The sequence below is a fragment of the Quercus lobata genome, chromosome 2, assembly GCF_001633185.2.
Source record: "Quercus lobata isolate SW786 chromosome 2, ValleyOak3.0 Primary Assembly, whole genome shotgun sequence".
Lineage (NCBI taxonomy): Eukaryota > Viridiplantae > Streptophyta > Magnoliopsida > Fagales > Fagaceae > Quercus > Quercus lobata.
The window spans coordinates 14,274,412-14,295,162 of NC_044905.1; the positions used below are offsets into that span (position 1 = coordinate 14,274,412).

General features: G+C 34.6%; 3 protein-coding genes across 5 annotated transcripts; 1 reads left to right on the forward strand and 2 right to left on the reverse strand.

Moving 5' to 3' along the window:
• Positions 1-2,522: 2,522 nt before the first annotated feature.
• Positions 2,523-4,682, reverse strand: LOC115974628 (putative FBD-associated F-box protein At3g50710). The gene is made up of 2 exons (XM_031095053.1): positions 3,499-4,682; positions 2,523-3,398 (listed from the first exon to the last, which is right to left on the reverse strand). Exons 1-2 carry the CDS (start codon positions 4,570-4,572, stop codon positions 2,934-2,936), a joined length of 1,539 nt encoding a protein of 512 aa, XP_030950913.1. The 5' UTR covers positions 4,573-4,682; the 3' UTR covers positions 2,523-2,933.
• A 3,625-nt stretch (positions 4,683-8,307) lies between these two features.
• On the forward strand, positions 8,308-11,902 carry LOC115974630 (small nuclear ribonucleoprotein SmD3b). The gene is made up of 5 exons (XM_031095058.1): positions 8,308-8,579; positions 10,378-10,430; positions 10,548-10,614; positions 10,701-10,757; positions 11,530-11,902. Exons 1-5 carry the CDS (start codon positions 8,421-8,423, stop codon positions 11,590-11,592), a joined length of 399 nt encoding a protein of 132 aa, XP_030950918.1. The 5' UTR covers positions 8,308-8,420; the 3' UTR covers positions 11,593-11,902.
• Positions 11,903-12,997: 1,095 nt separating this feature from the next.
• LOC115974629 (BTB/POZ domain-containing protein At2g30600) lies at positions 12,998-20,536 on the reverse strand. Of its 3 annotated transcripts, none has more exons than XM_031095054.1 (13): positions 20,290-20,536; positions 18,915-19,760; positions 18,139-18,468; positions 16,909-17,139; positions 16,350-16,511; positions 15,582-15,794; positions 15,440-15,487; positions 15,291-15,346; positions 14,940-15,072; positions 14,713-14,787; positions 14,551-14,631; positions 13,540-13,608; positions 12,998-13,402 (listed from the first exon to the last, which is right to left on the reverse strand). In XM_031095054.1, the coding sequence occupies exons 2-13, from the start codon at positions 19,707-19,709 to the stop codon at positions 13,184-13,186; spliced, it is 2,412 nt and encodes an 803-aa protein (XP_030950914.1). In that variant the 5' UTR covers positions 19,710-19,760; positions 20,290-20,536; the 3' UTR covers positions 12,998-13,183. The 3 variants fall into 3 exon arrangements, with proteins under 3 accessions (XP_030950914.1, XP_030950915.1, XP_030950917.1); XM_031095055.1 differs by having other exon boundaries at positions 18,915-19,809; XM_031095057.1 differs by lacking the exon at positions 20,290-20,536 and adding an exon at positions 19,886-20,214.
• Between the last annotated feature and the right edge of the window lie 215 nt (positions 20,537-20,751).

The following is a 20,751-nucleotide window of genomic DNA, read 5'->3' on the forward strand; positions in this document are numbered from 1 at the left end:
ATTAATTATATAATATATTATATATATATATATATATATATATATTAAATTAGTATTAGTAAAAGGAATTGAGGAAATGCAAATTATTAAATATATAATATATATTTAAATATATATGTATATATATATATATATATATATATATAAAAGTGCCCTACAATTGATTTTTTTTTTTAAAAAAATTATTAAATATAAAATATATTTTAAATATATATTAAATATGGGTGGGTCGGGTCGGGTTTGGCGGGTTTGTAATTTTATGACCCAAACCCAACCCGACCCACTATAATAATTTTTTTTGTAACCCAACCCAACCCACCAAGCCTTAAAAACCGACCCAACCCGGTGGGTCGGGTCGGGTTGGATCGGGTTTGGCGGGTCGGTGGGTTTTCTGCACACCCCTAATTGGGATCGTGAATGCCCTTACCCATATGGAAATGAAGAATTACATGTAACATGCAAAATGTGCTCAATTGACTTGGAAATGTACAAATTAGCCAACCGAGTTTGGTAGAAATTATGTTTCCAAAAAGCATAATACAATAAAATTTCCTCATCGTATTTATAATACTAATCTCTATCTTTAAAGGAATAGATCTTTTTTTATTATTAATATTTATTTAAAAAGACTTGCAATAACTTAATTACAGTCCTCTAAAGTTTTCACCTAACATGATGCTAACTTCAAATTTATAAAATCCTTTCTATCTAATTTTAAGTTCATTAAATTTCACTAACTTGGGAAGACGGTTGATCAGCTCTGGACTAAATACAAGGCCAAGTATAGTTGTATCCTTTCCACATCTAATTCCAAGACAATACCTTCTATCATCATAAATCCTACAATATATTGTTTATACATATATAATGCAGCTTAAGTAGTAATACATTCAAAAATATTTTGAATAACAACACAATCATAAAAAAAATAACCACGCGTAACGCATAGGTCTGCGACTAATTAGGTATTAAAAGGAATGATCGACATTTGATTAGTTTTTTCAAATAAATAAAGAATTAAAAAAAATAAAAAGTTATGTGAAAAATTGTGAGACAACCAAAGCTTATATGGCGTAGAGAAGAGTCTAAAAAAAGTCAAACGTTTTGAGCTATTATATACTATATAGATTATGCTTTCTTTTAAAGCTTAAATATACTATCAGTCCTTCAAGTTTGACAAATATCCATGAAATTTATAGCGATGGCTCTAGATCGATCCAAATCCCACTAGAGAATTCATATTTGGTGAACCTTTCTTGAATGCCCTCAGGCTATCCAAAAGCAAGTCTGCAACATATTCTTATTCTTTTCAGTCAAAACATTTTAATAGACAGAGAATTTTGAACATATTAAATTAGGGTGGTTGAACCAATCAAGTGATGCTATATCATTATCTATTCAACACCCCAATTGGCTAATTGCACGCAATCTTTCTTCCTTTTTCTTTCCCGTCAAATGCTCAATAAAATTGATACACTTAGGAAGAATGATAGTATACAAATAGGATGTCAAAATACTATATATATATATATATATATATGCGATGAAAATTGGCCTCTGGCTTTTTTTTTTTTTTTTTTTTAAAATCTAACATTTTGCCCTATTTTCCAAAATAATTAGGAAAATGCCCTTGTTATAACTCGATTGTCCAAAAATCGAGTTTCAAAATGCCACTATAGGGTTCTTAAAACGTCACTATAAGTATGGGGCAATCAAACTTAAAAAAAAAAAAAAAAAAAAAAAAAAAAAAAAAAAAAAAAAAATTTGCAATGGAACTCGAGTTCATGGAACTCGAGTTCCAAAAAGCCACTATAGAGTCTTAAAACATCATTATAGGACTCCTTAAAACGCCACTATAGTGCTCCAAATTTTTATTATTTTTTTATTTTCAATTTGTTATAACTCGATTTTTAGAAAATCAAATTTCAAAACAGGGACATTTTCCTAACTAGTTTGGAAAATATGACAAAATGCTGGATTTTTTTTAAAAAAAGAGCAAAAGTCCATTTTCTCCATATATATACACATACAAAAAGTTGTCAAAATGATGATAATGTGACATTAATTCATTGATTTACAAATGCAAATAAACTTGATCCAAATTATAAGGAGGTTTATTATAACTTTTTAAAAGTCAGGAAGGTAAGGTGTAAATAACCTAATCCCTGGAAATTCATAATAATTAACCTTAACAAATCAAAGAGCATAATATCAAGTATCAACACACATAGAATAAAATAGAAGAACTAAAACTGACTATTAATTACAACACATATACTAATCAAACTAATACCTTTACGAAATGGAAAGTGGAAACCATTATTGTTAAGAAAGATAGAATTTCCATTAGTAATCTAATCGTTAAGCGTCAAATAAGTGTTATCCATTAAGATACGTCACCCGTATGATATTAGGTGTCACATTGTCACTTGATTATTAACGAAAATAGACAGCAAGAGGAATATGAAAATAGAATCAAACATGAAGGGCCAAATTATAAATATTAAAACATAATGGTCAAAACGAAAACAATCCCAAACTTTATGTATTTTAGTCTACATATTAAATAGAAACAGTACGGATACAAAGAACATTTGAACAGTCAAAATCAGTAACCTGGAGCACGAGTTGGTGGGGTAACAAAAATCACAAATTATGTTTGTTGGGCACATCCAGGCAAGGTGAGGATACCTGCAAAGCCACTAATTTCTATGTAAACATATTGGACACTGAAATATTCAAGTTTTTGCATTAGCCACCAGCACACAACCAAAATCAAATTCAAAAAGGCATTAGAAACAATGTTTAATTTCAAAAGTAGAACCACTACTACTAGAGAGATTCTAGCTCAATTTCAAGGTGAGTAATGCCCATATCAACTGCTAGGGTGTAAGTGTAACAATCCTTACACAAGATGAGTATCGGTAGCATACTCACAACAGAGGTCGTTCATCAAATGCAATTTCACAAGTCTGAGAGCTCTTTGGGAACTTCTTTACTATCTTGCTTAATGCCTTGCGAACACGAAGCTTTCTCTTTGGTTCTAGACGACTATTAATGATGATATTTATTGTCTTTAACACTCTTGCCACCTTTAGGATTTGTCTAACAAGTTGCATTTCGTCCTTATTCCCTAAAAATCCTATATAATGACAAGTTGTTAGGTGTGATGACAAACATTCAGGGACATCCAGTGACTCATCCCAAGAATTGTCAGGTACTGATTCTCCATAGGAATAATCTGTGCACGATTCAAAGGCAAGTATTTGAAGCTTTGGAGCTTGGCCAAGCAAGAGTCTAATTGCATGCCACTCAAAAAAAGGACAAGCATAAAACTTCAAGGAGGACAAACCACGAAACATGGGAAGTTCATCATCACCAGAAGCATGGCAGAGAATCTGCAAGCACCTCATAACAATCGCAAAGTCGCAACATATTCAGAACAGTATTATTTTTAAAGTATTTTCCCTAGGAAAAACGTAACATGGCCTTAATTACCTTTGTGGTTTCTGTGAACAAACCCAGGGATTTAATGTGAGCGAAAGGTCGAATCAAGTCCCGCACCCTCTTTGCATAATCTTCAATGCTAACACCATCAACTATCTGAACTGCAAGGACTAGCTCAACCAAGTCGGGGAGGTTTTCCAATACAACATACTTCCCCAAATGACCCTCGAAAGTAAAGCACTCGAGAGATGGGGTGTTTATGTAGACTTTGAATGATGATGAAGACTCAAAATAATTATTGCAACATAACTGCAATCCTTTGAGGGTGGGTACTTGTATAGTGATGTTGAAATTGACTTGAAACACATGCAAATGCACATCGAGTTCCAAATCTTGGAGGACAGGGCAGGCAGTGAGGATAGTAGACAAAGAGTCAGAATTTGCATACTTAAAGAGTGAAAGTTGTAGTTTCCTTAGACTTGGGAACCAAGAATCAGAAGGTGGGTTGAGATAAATGTTGCCTTTCAATTTGAGAGTTACTAATGTTGTAGAAAAGAACAAACTGCGTGGCAACTCTACCAAAGATTCAGTATCATTGCAATAATTATGTAGACAAAGCACTTCCAAACCACGTAGAATGGCGGCGCGGACCCATGTGTCGACATAAAAGGGACGACAAGGTGTGGACCAACAGATGCTAAATGTGTGGAGTGGTATGGGATTGGAAATGACATTGCGAAGAGTCCATATTCTGGACACTAAATCCACAAAGCTCAAATTTAGATCTGGTCGCTCTAAGTCTGGTTCTTGTAAGTAAAGTTTTGGGATGAGAGTCCATAGAGTTCTCCACCTGCTCGACAAAATGCTTGTGGCGACAGCTTCTACGATCCAGAGATTGGAGAGGATGTGGGCGAGAATAGGGTCCGGTAGAGTGCTAATAATGTCAGTATTAGTGTTGGTGTCAGCAAAGGCATTTTGTCGAGCAGAAGATGGGCAACTCTCACAAGACTTTGTTCTTACATTTATCTGACTCTCTCTCCTTTCTGCCCTATTTGCTCTTTCAATTCTATGCCTCTCCTTCTCCTCCTCTTGCTCTTCCTTCGTTTCTCTCCTCTGCCTCTTCATGATTTCAATCCGTTTTTTCGATTCCGAGCTATGAATCTGGTTCGGTATGTGTGTTTTTCGCTTTGAGGAAGTGGGTGAGTACCGTGTGGATATCTGATTCTAGGCGAGAATGGCTCGTGTGTACGTTCAAGCATTATTTATTAGGGGAAGATAGTCTTCGTTTGTATAAAGTTTATTTTTGCCAAAACTAAAAACTAAAATTAAAACTGAAAACACTGTAGCGAAATAATTTTTAAATATATAAATAGTATTGTAAGACCTATTTTTAATGAAAAAAGTTGCTGAAAAATGTAATTTGTGGTGCACTGTTCTCAGTTGACTTGTCAACAATTGAGGGCTGAACAAAAAAGAAAAAAAAAAAAAAAAAAAAAAAAGAGAAAAACGTAGATTACAAAATGCAAACGCCAAATTAATTTGAATCCAAACGGGTACTTTATAGTAAGAGTGGCAAGCGTTTCCTTTTGTTTAGTGATGGTGGTCATGCAACACATTTTTATTAAAGATAAAATATTAGCAAGTGTCCGTTTGGCATGATTAATTTTGCCAACTTATTTTACTATTCAACTTATTTTTGTTACTATTTATGAGTTCTACTTTACTTTTTGGTACTATTCATGAGTCCCACTGTACCATTTCAACTAAATTTTACATTTATCCATAGTACTTTCAGTAAAAAATTTTCAGTTTCAACAAAATTAGCGGATCTCAGACAGACCCTAAATGTTCTAAATGCTCAATTATTATTCCTTGCCATTCAAATTAATAAAAAATATATAATTATAAATATAATTATGCAATGCTTACATAATAAATATATAAATAATAGAAATTAAATAAAGAATAATATAATTCCATTTTGTTACTATTTAGCTACTTTAGTGTTAATTTGATATTTAGTAATTATTTATTTATTGACTTTTAAATAATTATATATTGACATATTATATATATATATATATATATGTGTGTGTGTATGTGTATGTGTGTGTTAAACTAATAGAGATGTATAGTATGGTTTCAAAAAAAATAGAGATGAATAGTATAAATCTTGCATTATGTCAAATCTATCCATTCTCCTTTATGATTTTAATAATGCTTCTTTCACATACATTATCATTATTTTATCCTATTTTTAAGGAAGGCATAATATTACAATCCCCAATGTGATCATGCCATTTCAAGCAATATGTGTATGTATATATATATATATATATATATCGGTGCAGTTTTGTGTAGTTTTCTTAACACAAAACCTTACTGCACTTTGTTGTGTGGTGCGGTTACTCTATTTTGTGGACGATTCTGGTCGGTTTAGGCACAATCATGCGGTTCGAGCATTTTGTGAACACCCCTACATACACACACCGAATTAAATCTTGAAATTGGGAACATATTGGAGCTGAGAGCAGGTAGCATGAAGTGCCAAAAGAGAGAATTAGAATCTCTATAAAGCATAAACCCCACTAAGCGAAACAAATTCAGACCTTGGAATCATAAGCAAATTGAAAGCATGAAGAAGGAACAGAGGAGAGAAACAAAAGAGAAGGAAGAGGAAAGCCTCTCCTTTGACACTGATTATATCAGCACTCTACTGAACTGTCTCCTCTGTTATATCATATCCTTTTTCTCAACTCGAGACGTCGTCATCACAAACATTTTGTTGAGCAAGTGGAGAGTTATTCGGACTTTTGTCCCAATTCTTGACTTGGACCAGGGAGAACTCTCTAAAACATGTGTAGATAAGACTTTTAGTTTGGGGGTTATAGTGTCACTATGTGAATGCAATACTGTTCCTAATTCTGTGACCATATAGAAGTTGCAGATCCATTGGTTCACCGATTGTCTTCCATTCCATGCTCACAGATGGATTTGTGCCAACATTTAGCATGGTTTGCCCATAGAAATTCATACCCTCCTTAAAGCGATTATGATACCTAAAAGTGATTACGGTAAATTATGCTTATTAATATATATCTTGCTAGTAGCCTAGTAAATTTAATTATTATTTTTTTCTAAAGATGGACTTTGTTTATTAAAAAACTAAAAAAGAAAAAACTATTTAAAAACTTAATAAAAAATAATTATTAGGTTTTGACGGTAGAAGAATTAAATAAGTTATGAACTCTTAGACCATTTGAGCCCATTAGGCCCAACCCACTAAAGAAAAAATGGGCATTGTCCCTGGGTAGGGCCATGGGATAGTCTTTCTTTTCGACTTGACTTGTCACTAGGCTGAACATTAGCGTGTGCAGGGATTGAATTGGGTTGGGTTGAGAGATTTATTCAACCCAACCCACTATGGTGGCCCAACCCATTACAAAGGTCCAACCTAACCCACGTGGATTAGGTTGGATTGGGTTGGACCCATGGGTTTGACATATTTTTTAAAAATACTATTATTAATATTAAATTGAGAACAACACCACCACAAATAAAAAAAAATTTATAACTAAATAATCATGAGCATAACACCAATCCAACACAAACCATATGAGCAAAACTTATCATTATAGTTTTATTTAAGAAGATGGGTAAAAAAGTAAAAAAATAAAATTCTATAATATATTTTTAAAAAATATATATTTTTAAAATTTAAATATATATTAAATATAGGTAGATCGGGTCAAATTAGACGAAATTGTGAATCTTATGACCTAAACCCAATAAAAACAAATTTCACAACCCACCCTAACTCACTAAACCTTAAAAACCAATCCAATCCAGCAGATTGAGTTGGATCGGGTTGGTTTGGCTCGTGTCATCATCATGACAATTTTGACCTAGAAGGGCTAGAACTCAAGCTTTGGCCTTAGGGTGTGTTTGTTTGGAGGTGAAATATGGTAAATAGAAAATTTTGGAGATAAAATGGGAAGAAAAACTTTTTTGGAGTGTTTGATTGGGTGGGGGAGAAGAAAAGTAAATGGTGGGGTCTGAGTATTTTTTCTTCGGACCTACCAAAAAGTTTTCTATCCAAAATGGGGAGAAAACCAGAAGGGGGAAGTTCATGAAATGAGCTTCCAAAAACACCCCCCACGTTGGACTTCACCTCCAACATGTTGGTTTTTTTTTTTTTTTTTTTTTTCCTTTGATTTTTTCTTTCTTTGTTAACATTTTGGCTTTTTTTTTTTCTTTGATTTTTTCTGTGTTAGCTTTCTTCTTCTTCTTCTTCTTCTTTTTTTTTTTGGGTGCTCATATGTTTATTTTCTCATTAATTTTTTTTTTGTTTTTGTTTTTTTAGTAAACAATTTTGGGTTAATTTCTTATACTATTTATTTATTTTTTTAATTTAATTAAGTGTCCATCTATACACAATTTTTTTTTAAAAGTATAATGTGCTACTTTTTGTTTTATTTAATAGAGATATTATGGTAAATTTATATAAACTTTATTTTCAACCAAACAAAAACATTTTTTATCCTTCTATTTTTTCACCCTCCCAACCAAACACAAATGAGGGATCTCATTTTTCCATCCTCTCTTCCTTTTTTATCTTCTTAATTTTCCATCTTTCCAACCAAATGGACCCTAAGAATATGTTTAGTTGGATGGATTTCAGAGAGAATGAAAAAAAAAAAATAGAGAAAAAAGTGGAAAGAAAATGATAGTTTTGTGTGATTATCATTCCCGAATTTGGTTCCTTGAAAAGGCCTCCATACATTTTCCCCAATTGACAAAAATACCCCCTATTAGTGATTACCGTTTTTCCGTGACGCTATAAATTAAAGAGAGCAAATAGAAATACAGCGAGTTTTTCGTGAGTTTGGGGTTAATTAGGGTTTTGCAGAGAGCGAGAGAAAGCAACCAAGAGTGAGAAAGCAACCGAGAGAAAAAGAAAAAGAAGAAGAAGAATGAGCAGGAGTTTGGGAATACCGGTGAAGCTACTACACGAGGCCTCAGGGCACGTGGTGACGGTGGAGCTGAAGAGCGGTGAGCTCTACAGAGGAAGCATGCTCGAGTGCGAGGACAACTGGAACTGTCAGCTCGAGAACATTACCTACACTGCCAAGGTACTCTCTAAACCCTAGATTTTGTGTTTGTGTTGGATATGCTCTGTTTAATTGTGCCATTAATGGGATTTTCTTAAACCCTAGCCTTTTATTTGTTTCAGAAAAGTTTGTAATTTTGTGTTGTTTGTGGTATTCTAAAACCCTGGGTCAAAATACTCTTGCTAAGAAGATTTTACGTCTGGGGCTGTTATTGTTTGAATGATTGGTTTCATAACTTACTTGGATTAGGAATTAGCTTATGGGGAAAAACAAATTGAAATTTGGATATCTTGAGGTTAAAGATCCCAAACTAATATCAAGAAGTTAATTAGGGAATTTTTATTATTAAAGAAAAACAAATTGTACAAAAACAAGATACCATTAGCTAACAAGGTTGAAGACAAGAAACCCTACAGACTAGACAGAGTGGATGACATTGTTACAACAAATGACCCTGTTTACTGGGTTTTTACACTTTCTTTACATGATCAACCCAGGCTTTTGTGTCTCTTCTAATCAATTGAAGAATAGCCTCCTGTGATCTGTTATTTCTGCCGGAACTCAAGCATCCCTTCCGGGCCAAATGTGGTAAACAGCTGCAGACCAAGCGTGCCTTCCGATGAAGCTTTTAAAACTCTTCCCTCTTAGGTTATCACTCAATGAACCACTCTATCACAACAAAAATACAGACTTTCATTCATACACCAGCCCTTGATAGTCTGCCAAAGCCTCCTAATGGAAGGGTATTAGTGATCCCTACTCTCAAGGCTACCTCTATAATAAACACAAAGTAACACCTACCTTGAAATCCCCAAGTCAGCATTCTGTCCCGATTAGCAAGCTGGTTTCTAAGCAAGCCAACCAATAAAAAAATTTTAGGGATAGCGTTTTTTTTTTTTTTACCAAAGATTGTTGCATGTATTCAGCCTCTTTATTATTTTCTTCAATCCCTTTTCCTGTCAGGCGTTAGCACATTTTGCATAGTTCCTACGGTTGTGTTTCTCCTATTTTCACACCCATAATGTTTTTTTTTTACTATATTTGTTTTTTGAACTTGTATGTATGTCTTGAATACATTTTTGGGGCTAATTTCTTTATATTGCTGTTATTCATTTCATCACCCATCATTCTATTGGGTTCCCACTCTTTAACTTTCACATGCTATGAATTTGAATGATCAAAGAAATGAGAGCTTCCTCTACATGTATGAATAGTGTCCTTGAGAATATGTACATTTAACGTTGGTAGTAATTATTACTGGCTAAAAAGCATAGTTGATAAAAATATAGAGGTAGTTGAAGTATTGGACACAAGTGGGTAGGGGAGGTAACAAATGCAGAAATTTAATATATATTTTTAAGTTTTATCAATATATATATATTTATTTATTTATTTTTAAAGTGAAATGAAATATATTTCAAGATATTGTTGTGCAAATGTGGAAATAAATGGAACCAGCAAGGCCAAGGCTTGCTGGCGTGCTTGTCAGGTGGTACTCTTCAAAACCACTAGTATTGATATAAAAGTAGATTTGTACTGGATACATTTTTTATGTGATTTCCTTTTGAATTTTTGTAAGACTCTTGTTCGTAGTTCAATGGTGTTTTCTATTTTCCCCAGCTCCACAGATTTTGGCTTGATTCTCTTTTTATGTGCCAATTAGACTTTGCAAGAGAGTGGGGCAAATATTTGGATTTTTGGTTCTGACTGAGTCATTCCTTCATTATAGCTTGAATAGCTTTTTAGATAATTGTATCTCTTGTTTATGTTCTTAATCTTGTTTTGCAATAGCTGCTCATTTTTCTTGACTTATGCACAGGACGGGAAGGTCCAACAACTTGAGCATGTCTTTATTCGAGGCAGCAAAGTCAGGTATGTAAATCATATGCTGTTTGATTAGAATATCTAAATTATTTGCATCTCAAGCCTTTTGATGTGTTACTTGCAAACTGACTGCAATTCTTTGAAAATGTTGTGAAAATTTAACAGGTTTATGGTCATACCAGACATGCTGAAGAATGCTCCAATGTTTAAGCGTCTGGATGCCAGGATTAAGGTATCTTTTGGTTTTTAAATGGTTAGGTTCCTACGTTGTACATTGCTTGAAAATTTTCTGACCTATGCTTTCTGAATTTCCTATAGGGTAAGGGTGCAGCACTTGGAGTTGGCAGGGGTAGAGCAGTTGCAATGCGGGCAAAGGTAAAATTCTTTTGTATTTGGTGTGTTTACGGTAGTAGTCTCTCTAGCCAGTAACATTTTTAAAAAGGAGGGTATGATTTGAAACTCTGATTTAGCAGCTGTATATATGAACTTAAATGAAACAGGATGGTTTAGTGATTTCTATCTGCATGAATTGTCATGCTTGATAATAAAAGAAGGACAAAGTTTAGCTACGAAATTAGTTATAGCTTAAGGCTACAACCTTACTCAATATCTTTTTATTGGAGATGAAATTTGACAGATCTACCATTGGATTACATTTTCTTCTTATATCCTCCATGCTTGTAAAATTTCTAGAAAATTAAAGATCAATAACTATGCCATCAATAAATTGTTTAAATTGCAAATTTTTGCAGTTTAAAGTTACGTATAAAATATAATCTTATAGATTATATAATAAATAATATCCAATTGACACAAAATTTAACATGTGTATTAAAAGCATAAATAACATGTAATTCAACTTTTAGATTTTCGAAATATATAGTAATATTAATGATATTGAGTAAGGTTATAGCCTTAGGTTATAACCAATTTTGTATCTAAACTTTATCCATAAAATAAACCCCCCTTAAATGCAAAATGCTATGTGAAACATTGTTTCTTCTTTTTAGTCTTTGAGTGGCATCTGTCTGGCTGGGAATAAGTCTTTGAAATCATGTTGCTGTGTGTGTATACTGTAGTGTATATGTATATATGGTTTGGAAGTGTTCTAACTCCTAACTTCGTGGAATATTTTTTTTCTCTGTAGGCTCAGGCTGCTGGCCGTGGAGCAGCACCTGGTAGGGGGGTTGTACCACCTGTTCGGAGGTAATCAACTGCCGGATGGTTTCTTATCCTCTTCACTCTAGAGCATGGATTGTCCTTGTTGGTAGCCTATGGATTCTTTGGGTCCTCTTGATATCCTCAAAATCTATGTAAAAGAATGAGTTTTTGATTAGGAAGAAAAAACGATGGTGACCATATTTTGTGAATCTGAGAGAGAGCTCTTACTTCCATCTCCATGCATGGGGCTGCCAAATTACTTCTACTCGCTTCTTTCGACTTTCTATTATGTACTACTGTTGTAAGCTAGTTGTCTTTCCTGTTTTTGATTCGTAATCCATCTATATTTGTCTCTCTTATATGAAAAATATTGAAGAATGAAAAAGAAAAAATCTTGTGAGGCACTGGATAGAGAATTTGTAGGGATTCGCTCAGTGATCAGTAGCCCACTGCATATTATGCAACCCACTGAAGGATTTATTAATAGTCGGCTAAACTTGTGGCACAACATTAGCTAGTAACAACTAACTAGTGCCAGCCACATGCTCTTCTTGCTAGACTCGCTAAACAAACTCAATAGTACATGATCCACGACCTCAAAGTACCCTATTTTTTTGTGCTGATTGAGGGGATTACCCCAAATCTCATTTACTCAATTAACTTGTAGCAATTTTTTCCTAGGCCGCAAGAAGAGCAAGTAGATACTACTGCCCTTTTGGGAATGGGAAGGGGTAAGTGCCGTCTGGTTAGGAGCCCCTTATACGATTATTATTATTTATTGACTTCATAACCTGGTTGTAAAAATAAAATGGTATTTCTAAATTCCAAGGCTAATACAAAGATTATTAGATGAAAATGTTGTGCCACTTGCTGCAAAAGTATGCAGCAGCTCATAAAGGCATTAGAGCACATACAGAAATTCCGCTGAACGTACTTGCATAAATCGTTGAGCGAAAGACGTCTGGTAACTCTTTGCTAATGGCATTTCATGTAACATTATTTTTTATTGGCTTGAATTATTTATTTGACCTTGTAGCTTAATTTTCATATTTTGATTTTTATTTCCTAGGAAAATAGGGCCTGGTGGGATTGGAATTCCAGTGTCCAGGCACCACAAGAGGTGCTGAAATCATTGGAGTATCCCTAGGATAAGTAAATCCCCATAGTTTGATAATTAAACCACTTCTAGAATGCTCTCTCTGTGGGTTAACCCGACTTGCAGCACAAATGCCACTTGCTCATTCTAATATCTGTACAAAGCACATTTTTTAGAGTTTTCTCACCCAATGATCCCCCAGAGAGCACAGCATCACTTTATAATTCATATTGTACACGTTTTGCACAATACAGCCTAGCCCTAGTGCCTTTGCTCGAGTCAGTGCCTTCCCAATTAACAGGATTCGAATTGCAAAATCTTCAAAGAATTCCCACTGCTTTTTTAACACAATTTATCAAACGAAAAATGGTTTACGTTACTTGTGTATGTGATTATATCTCTGTCTCCGCGTATGCACGATGTATAAAAAGCCTCAACTTTATCCTTGCTTTGTTTGTAACTTTGTATAACCAAGCAAATGAACAAGAAGACAAAGCAACACACGATAATACATAAGCCAGGGAGGCACACAGTTCCTATCAAACTAGTGGAAGTAGCCGTATAGTTCTAAGAAGCAAATGCAGAAGTTCCAGGGGTTAGAAGCATCAGTGGTTTGGCCAGTCATTATAAGCCTAAAGAATCTAAAGGGTAGGAGGGCATTTGGTCCAATAATAGGCCATGATGCAAACTGACCAGGTTTGCAGACTGTTTGATCATTCTCATGTACTCTCAAGTTTGTCCAACTCTTCCCATCCAGAGAGCCCTGCAGATGCATAAGAAAGAAAATTCAGTCAACATTTCACCCATCTTACTGTTTCAGGTGACACCCAAATAACAATTGCAAAAACATTGCAGCAAAGTGTGTGTGTATAAAGCCCCAATCCCGAAGATGGTCTTTACCTGGAGATTCCAAGATCTCATAAAAGCCCTTGACCCATCCTGTCTCAAGGTGTAATAGTTGCACATAAGCTGCATCAATCAATAATATCTTGCATCAGGATATTAATCAGAGAAATAACCAAAGCATCTCATGTGATCCAGTCAAAGGAAGGACTTGTGGAAAAAACCACGACTTGACCAAAAATTCTTGCCAGGATCGTCTGCTCCAGTATCCCATTTTCACAAAGAAGAAAGATATAGCTTAAAGCAACAATTATTGAAGATAGTTTAGGCCAGACTCAAATTGGTACTTCATTAGGTGTACAATATCAAGTCCTACGTCAATGATTACCGTCAACTTATATACATTAGCTGGATCTGTTAGTAAGACACCATGTTATGGACCCAACAAAAAAGAATATGCAAATTAAACTCTACCGTACAGATTTGCCTAAATACTTGGGCTGGCTACATGACAACTTGGACTATGGCTCCATTTTCAAATCCTATTCATGTCTTTCCTCAACATCTCTTTTAACTTCCTCTTCTCCTTTCTGCAGAGGGATTTCTTGTAAATGCAAATATAAGATATATCCCCAAGTTTCCTTGTTTCTATTTTCTTGATATTTTTATTTGTACCCTCCCAAGTTCCTCTTGTTCCAAAGTACCAGGTATAACCCAGCATTTTAATTTTTAATGGTATGAGACACATACAGTAGCTTAATTTCTATAGTGAAGAATCAGCCAAACTGGATGTCACGTAAGTTGGCTAAATTGAGTTTACAGGCAACCATATTCAGAAATTTTGTGCATGGTTCTATTAGCTATATGTTGACAATAATATCAGTATCTAACAAGATGCAATCAAAGCTGATGATAAAATTTTATATGCTATTAAAAGCTTAATCCATTAGTGATAATGATATTTCTTCTACGGTGCCTGTAAGTGCAAACTTGGAGTAACATTCACAACAATGAAGTTTTGCTATATCATAACAAAATTATTTCTGAAAGTATGAATAGAGACAAAACCTGATGTTCTTGGCCAAGGTCAACTGCCCACCATGCACACTTATGTCCATCTTCCATCCGAGGCCCAGTAATAGATGTTCCCTAATGTAGGGAAATACTTTTAGTTACCATTTAGAGAATCTTATGGCACAATAACTTCAACAAAAGTTTGTTTCATAATACCTGGTAGGTTCTTGAGACCAAAACCTTGGGATCAGTGTATCTTGAAGGGGGACTACTAGCTGTAATAGTAATTCTCTGAAAAATTTAACTTCCGGGGGTGAGAAGCTGTATTAAAAATAATCAATTGACCTACCAAGAACTTTTTTTTGAAAAGTTACCAAGAACATGATTTGGAAAAGAAGAATATAAAGATGACACAGAAAGAAAAGAAGAATTAAGAACTTTACCTTAGACAGAACAGGATTTACCCATTGATGTTCTCCATATGATGTGCCCGCAAAGTACAGAACTCCATTGCTGTCCCCATCACGGATGTACTGGAGCTCTTTATAACTAGATCGCCTATGTTGAAATCTAATACTACAAAAGTAAGAACAAATTAACTAACTCCTCTGTAAAAATATCTAGAGAAAGAATATTAGCCACACGAATTGTTCCCAGCAACCAAATAAACTATTGCCTATTATGCCTTAGGGCTCTATCTTAGATAAAATGATTTCAATCCTTCAGGAAAACCCTCTACAGCATGAGATCATGAATCATCAGTACAATACAAAAATAAAATACTTCATACTTACTTTTGATCATTTTCTAGCCTTGCTCCATTTTCTACATAACTGATGGCCTCCTTCACCTAGGACATTAACATAGGAGAAAAACAGTAAGCCAAAATTCCATAAGATCACTGTGTTATTTATAATTAGTAAAAAAGAACCAAGTAACTTACAAGATTATGAAAATTATGAATATGCCTGCTAATGCTGCTCTTCTCCAACTGCAAAATCATTACAGATTAGGTAAAGTCAAACTAAGGAATTCATATATTCGGTAGATTGGCTGACAATTTTCTGCACCAAGGGCCTGCATACCTTCTTAAGTAAGGCATATGGAAGTAACGGAAATCGTACAAATGGCAACAAGTCATGAACTGACTGAAGCCTTTCCCCAAAAAGGTGTTCAGGAAACGAATTTATTATCAGTTCATCTACCACCTCCCACCCATACAAGTCCTTTGCTTTCATGCCCCACATTAAGATTGCATTAAGAACTTTTTCTTCAGATGTGACGGTCAAATCCGGATGCTGCAACACCCACAATATGTTATAAATGATATTAAAAATCAAAGTCTTTAGAAGAAGTATTATAAGGCTAGGCACTATCAGAGTAAGATAATAACTAAGTAATCATCTATCAGCTTTGGATTTGGACTTGTAATTTTGGCTTAGGACACTTAATTTTCCTGTCTCAACTCCAAGAAATCCTGTCTTTTCAAAATCCACAAATAGATGTGGTCCAAACTTCTACATTCCTCAGTGTTTCTCCAACTCCTTAACAACATAATCTACTAATGTGACAAACCCTCTTTGGTTCAACAACCAAAGCAACCCTCATTTTATTTACATATTGAAGAAGTAGGACAGAGAAGTAAACTATCACCCTGTCACCCCATTTCCAGATGTTAAAGCTGGTAACCACACTCCACTTGTGGAGCATTTGTCCCTTCTAGTTCTAAATTATTGAAGCACTTATGCTCTTCTTTCTAGGAGAGAGTATGTGTGCTCTTGTAAAGCCACCTTAATCCTTGATTTGACTGTCTATCTCAAAACCAAGATGCAACTTGAAACGTGAGAACCCACCTGAATAATATTGCTAAAAGTTGTCTCGCCTAGCAAGACGAAGTCAATGCTTGCAGTTGTACAGTAATCAAAGTGCATTGCAACTTTCCTCTCGCATGTTTCTTCAATAAGTTTACATGATGGAATTGATGCAACCACTGGGAGGATTGAACCTACTGAGTCCTGCAACAAATTTCAACAGTTAGCTTCAAAGGCAACAGTCCAATTACTTTTCCAAAAATGTCTGCTTCCTCGTCCATTAAACTTGTGCATAATAGAAAAACTCGTTGTATGACCCTCTTCCACTAGGAGAACTCCATCCCTGCATATAATATGTACACAAGAAGTATCAATATTTTATAATTCATTCTCACAAAATGGTATCTCTTCTTTTCTTTTCTTTTCTTTTCTTTTTTTCTTTTTTCTTTTTGGGGTTCAGAAGTCCGAAACCGCTAGTCACTTCTCCGTCTTTTAGTTCTAGTCATACAAGTAACACTGTAATAATGAAAGACAAAAACAATGATCTCAATTACTATTGAAAAATTAAAATAATGAGGTAAGATAGGGGTAGTGAAACTACCTCGGAGAGGCATTCTAAAAGTGTTTTGCAGCATTCCTGATGAAGGAGAGTAACTCCAAATTGATCAGCCAAAAATAAAATTTGGAGTAGCAAGGCACTGGCAACCACAGTTGCTTCCATATCAAGTTCACCACTGTACATGAACTCAAGCATAGCCTTAAATGCTTCAGGTGACACATCCCTTAAAGAAACCTCTGAGGACATGGTTTCACTCATTCCATTTGTGAACATCTGTCAGTTAAACTTTTACTTTAATAGTGGATCATATGCATTGCTAAAAGAATAAAAACCAAGTAGATTCCCAAAGAGTAAAGAACTCTTAAAATATCACATTTTCCAAAAGAAATGCATAAAGAAAAGAAAAGCTGAAATCCTTTAAAAAAAACCTATATACCACTCCTTTTCATGTAATTTATGCAAACCTCGTCCACAGCTTAGGGACAAGTATTGCATACAGATAGACATACAAAGTAGCATTGTACAACCCCAAAAAGTTCTTTCTTTCTTTCTTTTTTGAACTTTTTTAAGATGCATATTAGACGTTTAACTTGTCTATTTGCCTTTTTTTTGGGAGTTATGATAGGATTTGAAACCTACAGCATCCGATCCATGATGATTATTACCATCAGGCCAAGACACCAATTAATTATTTATTGTATAAGCACAATTCAAACGCAAGTCCCTTATTTGATCACAAGAGACTTTACCAATTGAGCTAATTAGAACCTACAACCTGTCTATATTCTATTTTACATGAGTTTTTTCCAATGCAGTCCTTTTCCCATGTAAATCATGTGAATAGACAATCTGGGCAGGCAAATGATATGAAAATAGCTATTATGCCTTAGTTCATATCAGCATATCACATTGGAAACCTTAGCCCAACAGTGAACATTAACAGTTATGTCAAAAGCAAGGCCCCTAAAAAACCAATAAAACAAGAATTATTTGTTGTTTGTTGTAGACTTATTTAAACTTATTCATACACAATCACAATTTTTTTTTTTTTTTTTGAATTTTACAAATTAATGAAATGGTTACCATGGAGCTTGGTAAGACATAATTTATATTAATATAAATGCATAGTAAATCCTGTTAAACAGACAGAGCACATTAGATGCCCCCGCACAGAAGCCAAATGCTCACTGTGGAATGTCAGAACTTTCATTCTAAAATAGTCTATGCGATTTAAGGGGTTGAGGGAGCCACACAAGAATTAATTTGTCTCACCTTTGCAAATGGGACACTCCATAAACTGAGAATAACTTTATGTGCCTGGGCAACAAGACCATGACCCTCGATATATATGTTCACATCACTGTATTTGCCAGTTATGAGCAATTGTCTGAGCTTTTGTATATTGACAGGAAGTCCAAGAGGGAAGGTTGCACAATAATGAGTCCGAGTGCTCGGATATGATAATTCCACGCTCTTACCCGAGTCAAACAACTTTTTATTTAGTTTAAACCGTTCTATATTTTGTTCACACTGCTTGACCAATGACATTACTTCAAAACGTAATCCCAGTGCCCTCAGAGGACCAAGTTGTGACTCTGGAATCTAAATCAAACACAGACACAAGCATTATTAGAATCTAAAGTTCCATAACAAAGTTACAACTGTCATAGCCATCTATCAGCATACTAACTTTTGCATCAAGAATAACAATGAGGAACTTGATATACATTAAAAAAAGAAGAAAGAAGATAGGGGTACAACATAATGACAGTTTAGCTTATGTTTTTTTTCCTGTCACAAAAATGCATAAAACAAAGTTCAGTCTTGCCTAGAAGAAAGACAAATGGAAACAAAAAACACATACCATATGTATGTATATATGTGTATGCATATGAATGATAAATTATTGAAACAAATTTTATAGTGAAATAGTGATGATGCATTTACTACAGTTTTAAAAGAGGGAGGGGTGAGGGGTTTGGAGCAAAAAGGGAATGCAGATAAATGAGGATGTTATTAAGTATTGGAGATTCAAGAAAACAAAGTACCTTGGTCTGGCCTGTGTAGATATATTGAAGAAATGCATGAAGAACTGGATAAGTTACAGCCGGCAGTTTGACAACATCTTCAGACAAACTGAAAGGAAAATTACCAGATGCAACCAAGATAGCCTTGTGAGCAGGAACGTGCCTTTCCTCAGTATCAAAAATGAAAACCATATCAGACAATTCCCAATTCTCAAGAAAATTTTCAAGACCCCATTTCTCATAATCCATGTATTCACCATTCAATTCGTCTTCCCCTTCCTCCTCACCCTCTAATTCACCACTTTCCACATGCTTCCACAACGATATGTGATTGTGTGTTATTGGCAACACATTCACATTTCTATAACCAACATGTTTATCCCAGCTACTAAGCCCAACATACCGAACACTACAATTTGGATTCGAATCTAGCCACTGAAAGACAAGATTCTGAAAGGGGTATCTTCCCTTACCAATACTAATCAACCCATCACAGATACTGATCCAATAGCTCTTAAACTCCGAAGAACAACAAAGCCCAACACCTGCCACATCAACCACAGGTTTCCCATTTACCTCAATTTTCAACCTCTTATTCCTATGACTACCCAATATAACTGTATAGTGAGGACTATTATCTCTTTTGTAATGGTAGTGCTGGCTTCCCACATTCTCCCGGAACACCAGAGTGACATCATTGTGAGCAAAAGCTTCAAAAGCCACACAACCCCGCCCGGCTTCCCGGAATTTCAAATCCTTTCGCCAAGCACACTCAAAGGGTGCGACTGTGAGGAATTTCTTCTCTTTCATTTCCATTATCCCTCCTTGTACAATATCCCACTATTCTACACTCACTAGTCACTTACACTGGGGAAAAAAAAAACAACAGTATTTATAAGAACATTACCATGTCTATCTGAAAGGGAAAAAGATAAACATTAAAAAAAGGACAATTTTTTATTAAAGCAACAAGACAAACATCTTGATTTTACCAGTGTATGAGATTTTTTTCTCCAAATTGAACCACAACTGTAGGAAACTAACATAGTCTCTTTGAGGTCATATAAAAAATTCTGACAGCTCAAACATCACTATCTATGGTTAATTTAGAAAATGCTAGAAGCCTTTCCAGTCCCCACCTGATACAAAAAATCTAAAACCAAATAATAAACTACAAGTATTAATCAGAACCTCGCTCTCAATCCTACACCACATTCTTATCAAAGTACACGACCAGGACAAAAATATATGTAGAAAAACCTCATATAAGGCCAAAAAAAATCCATAAACGACAAGAAAAAGTAATGGTGTTGATGACAACAGTGGAAAAAATCAAGTCTTTGATCAAAACCCACCTCAAAAATTTATTGAAAAATGGAAGCTTTTCAATTATTACCTGGTTGAAGAAGATTCATGAGGCCATGCCATCTCTGTCCAGGAATCAGAATCAGAAAGAGGACTGTTGAGCCAAAACAGATATTTTCCACAAATTGGACAACATGGGTTTGGTTTGGTTTGGTTAAAACTTATATGTCTTGGAGGACTTGGCCTTTAGATTAGGATGCGTAAATGCTTTGAAAGTAGAACTCTTTTTTTATGGATTTCTGACCGTAAAACGGTCTGACAGATTGAAAGTGAAACGTGTCAGCTGAATAGGAACAACAAATCTGGCTCTAAATATTTTTAGAATTATCTTTTTCAGTCAACTATATTTTATATGACAAATTATACCATTATTTGTGTTTTATTATTTTCTAATGGAATATGTGCTTTATTTAAACAAATTATATAATTTTAAAACTATATATAAATAGTCTCTTCAATTATCTTTTATTTATTTACTTATTTTTTATAAAAC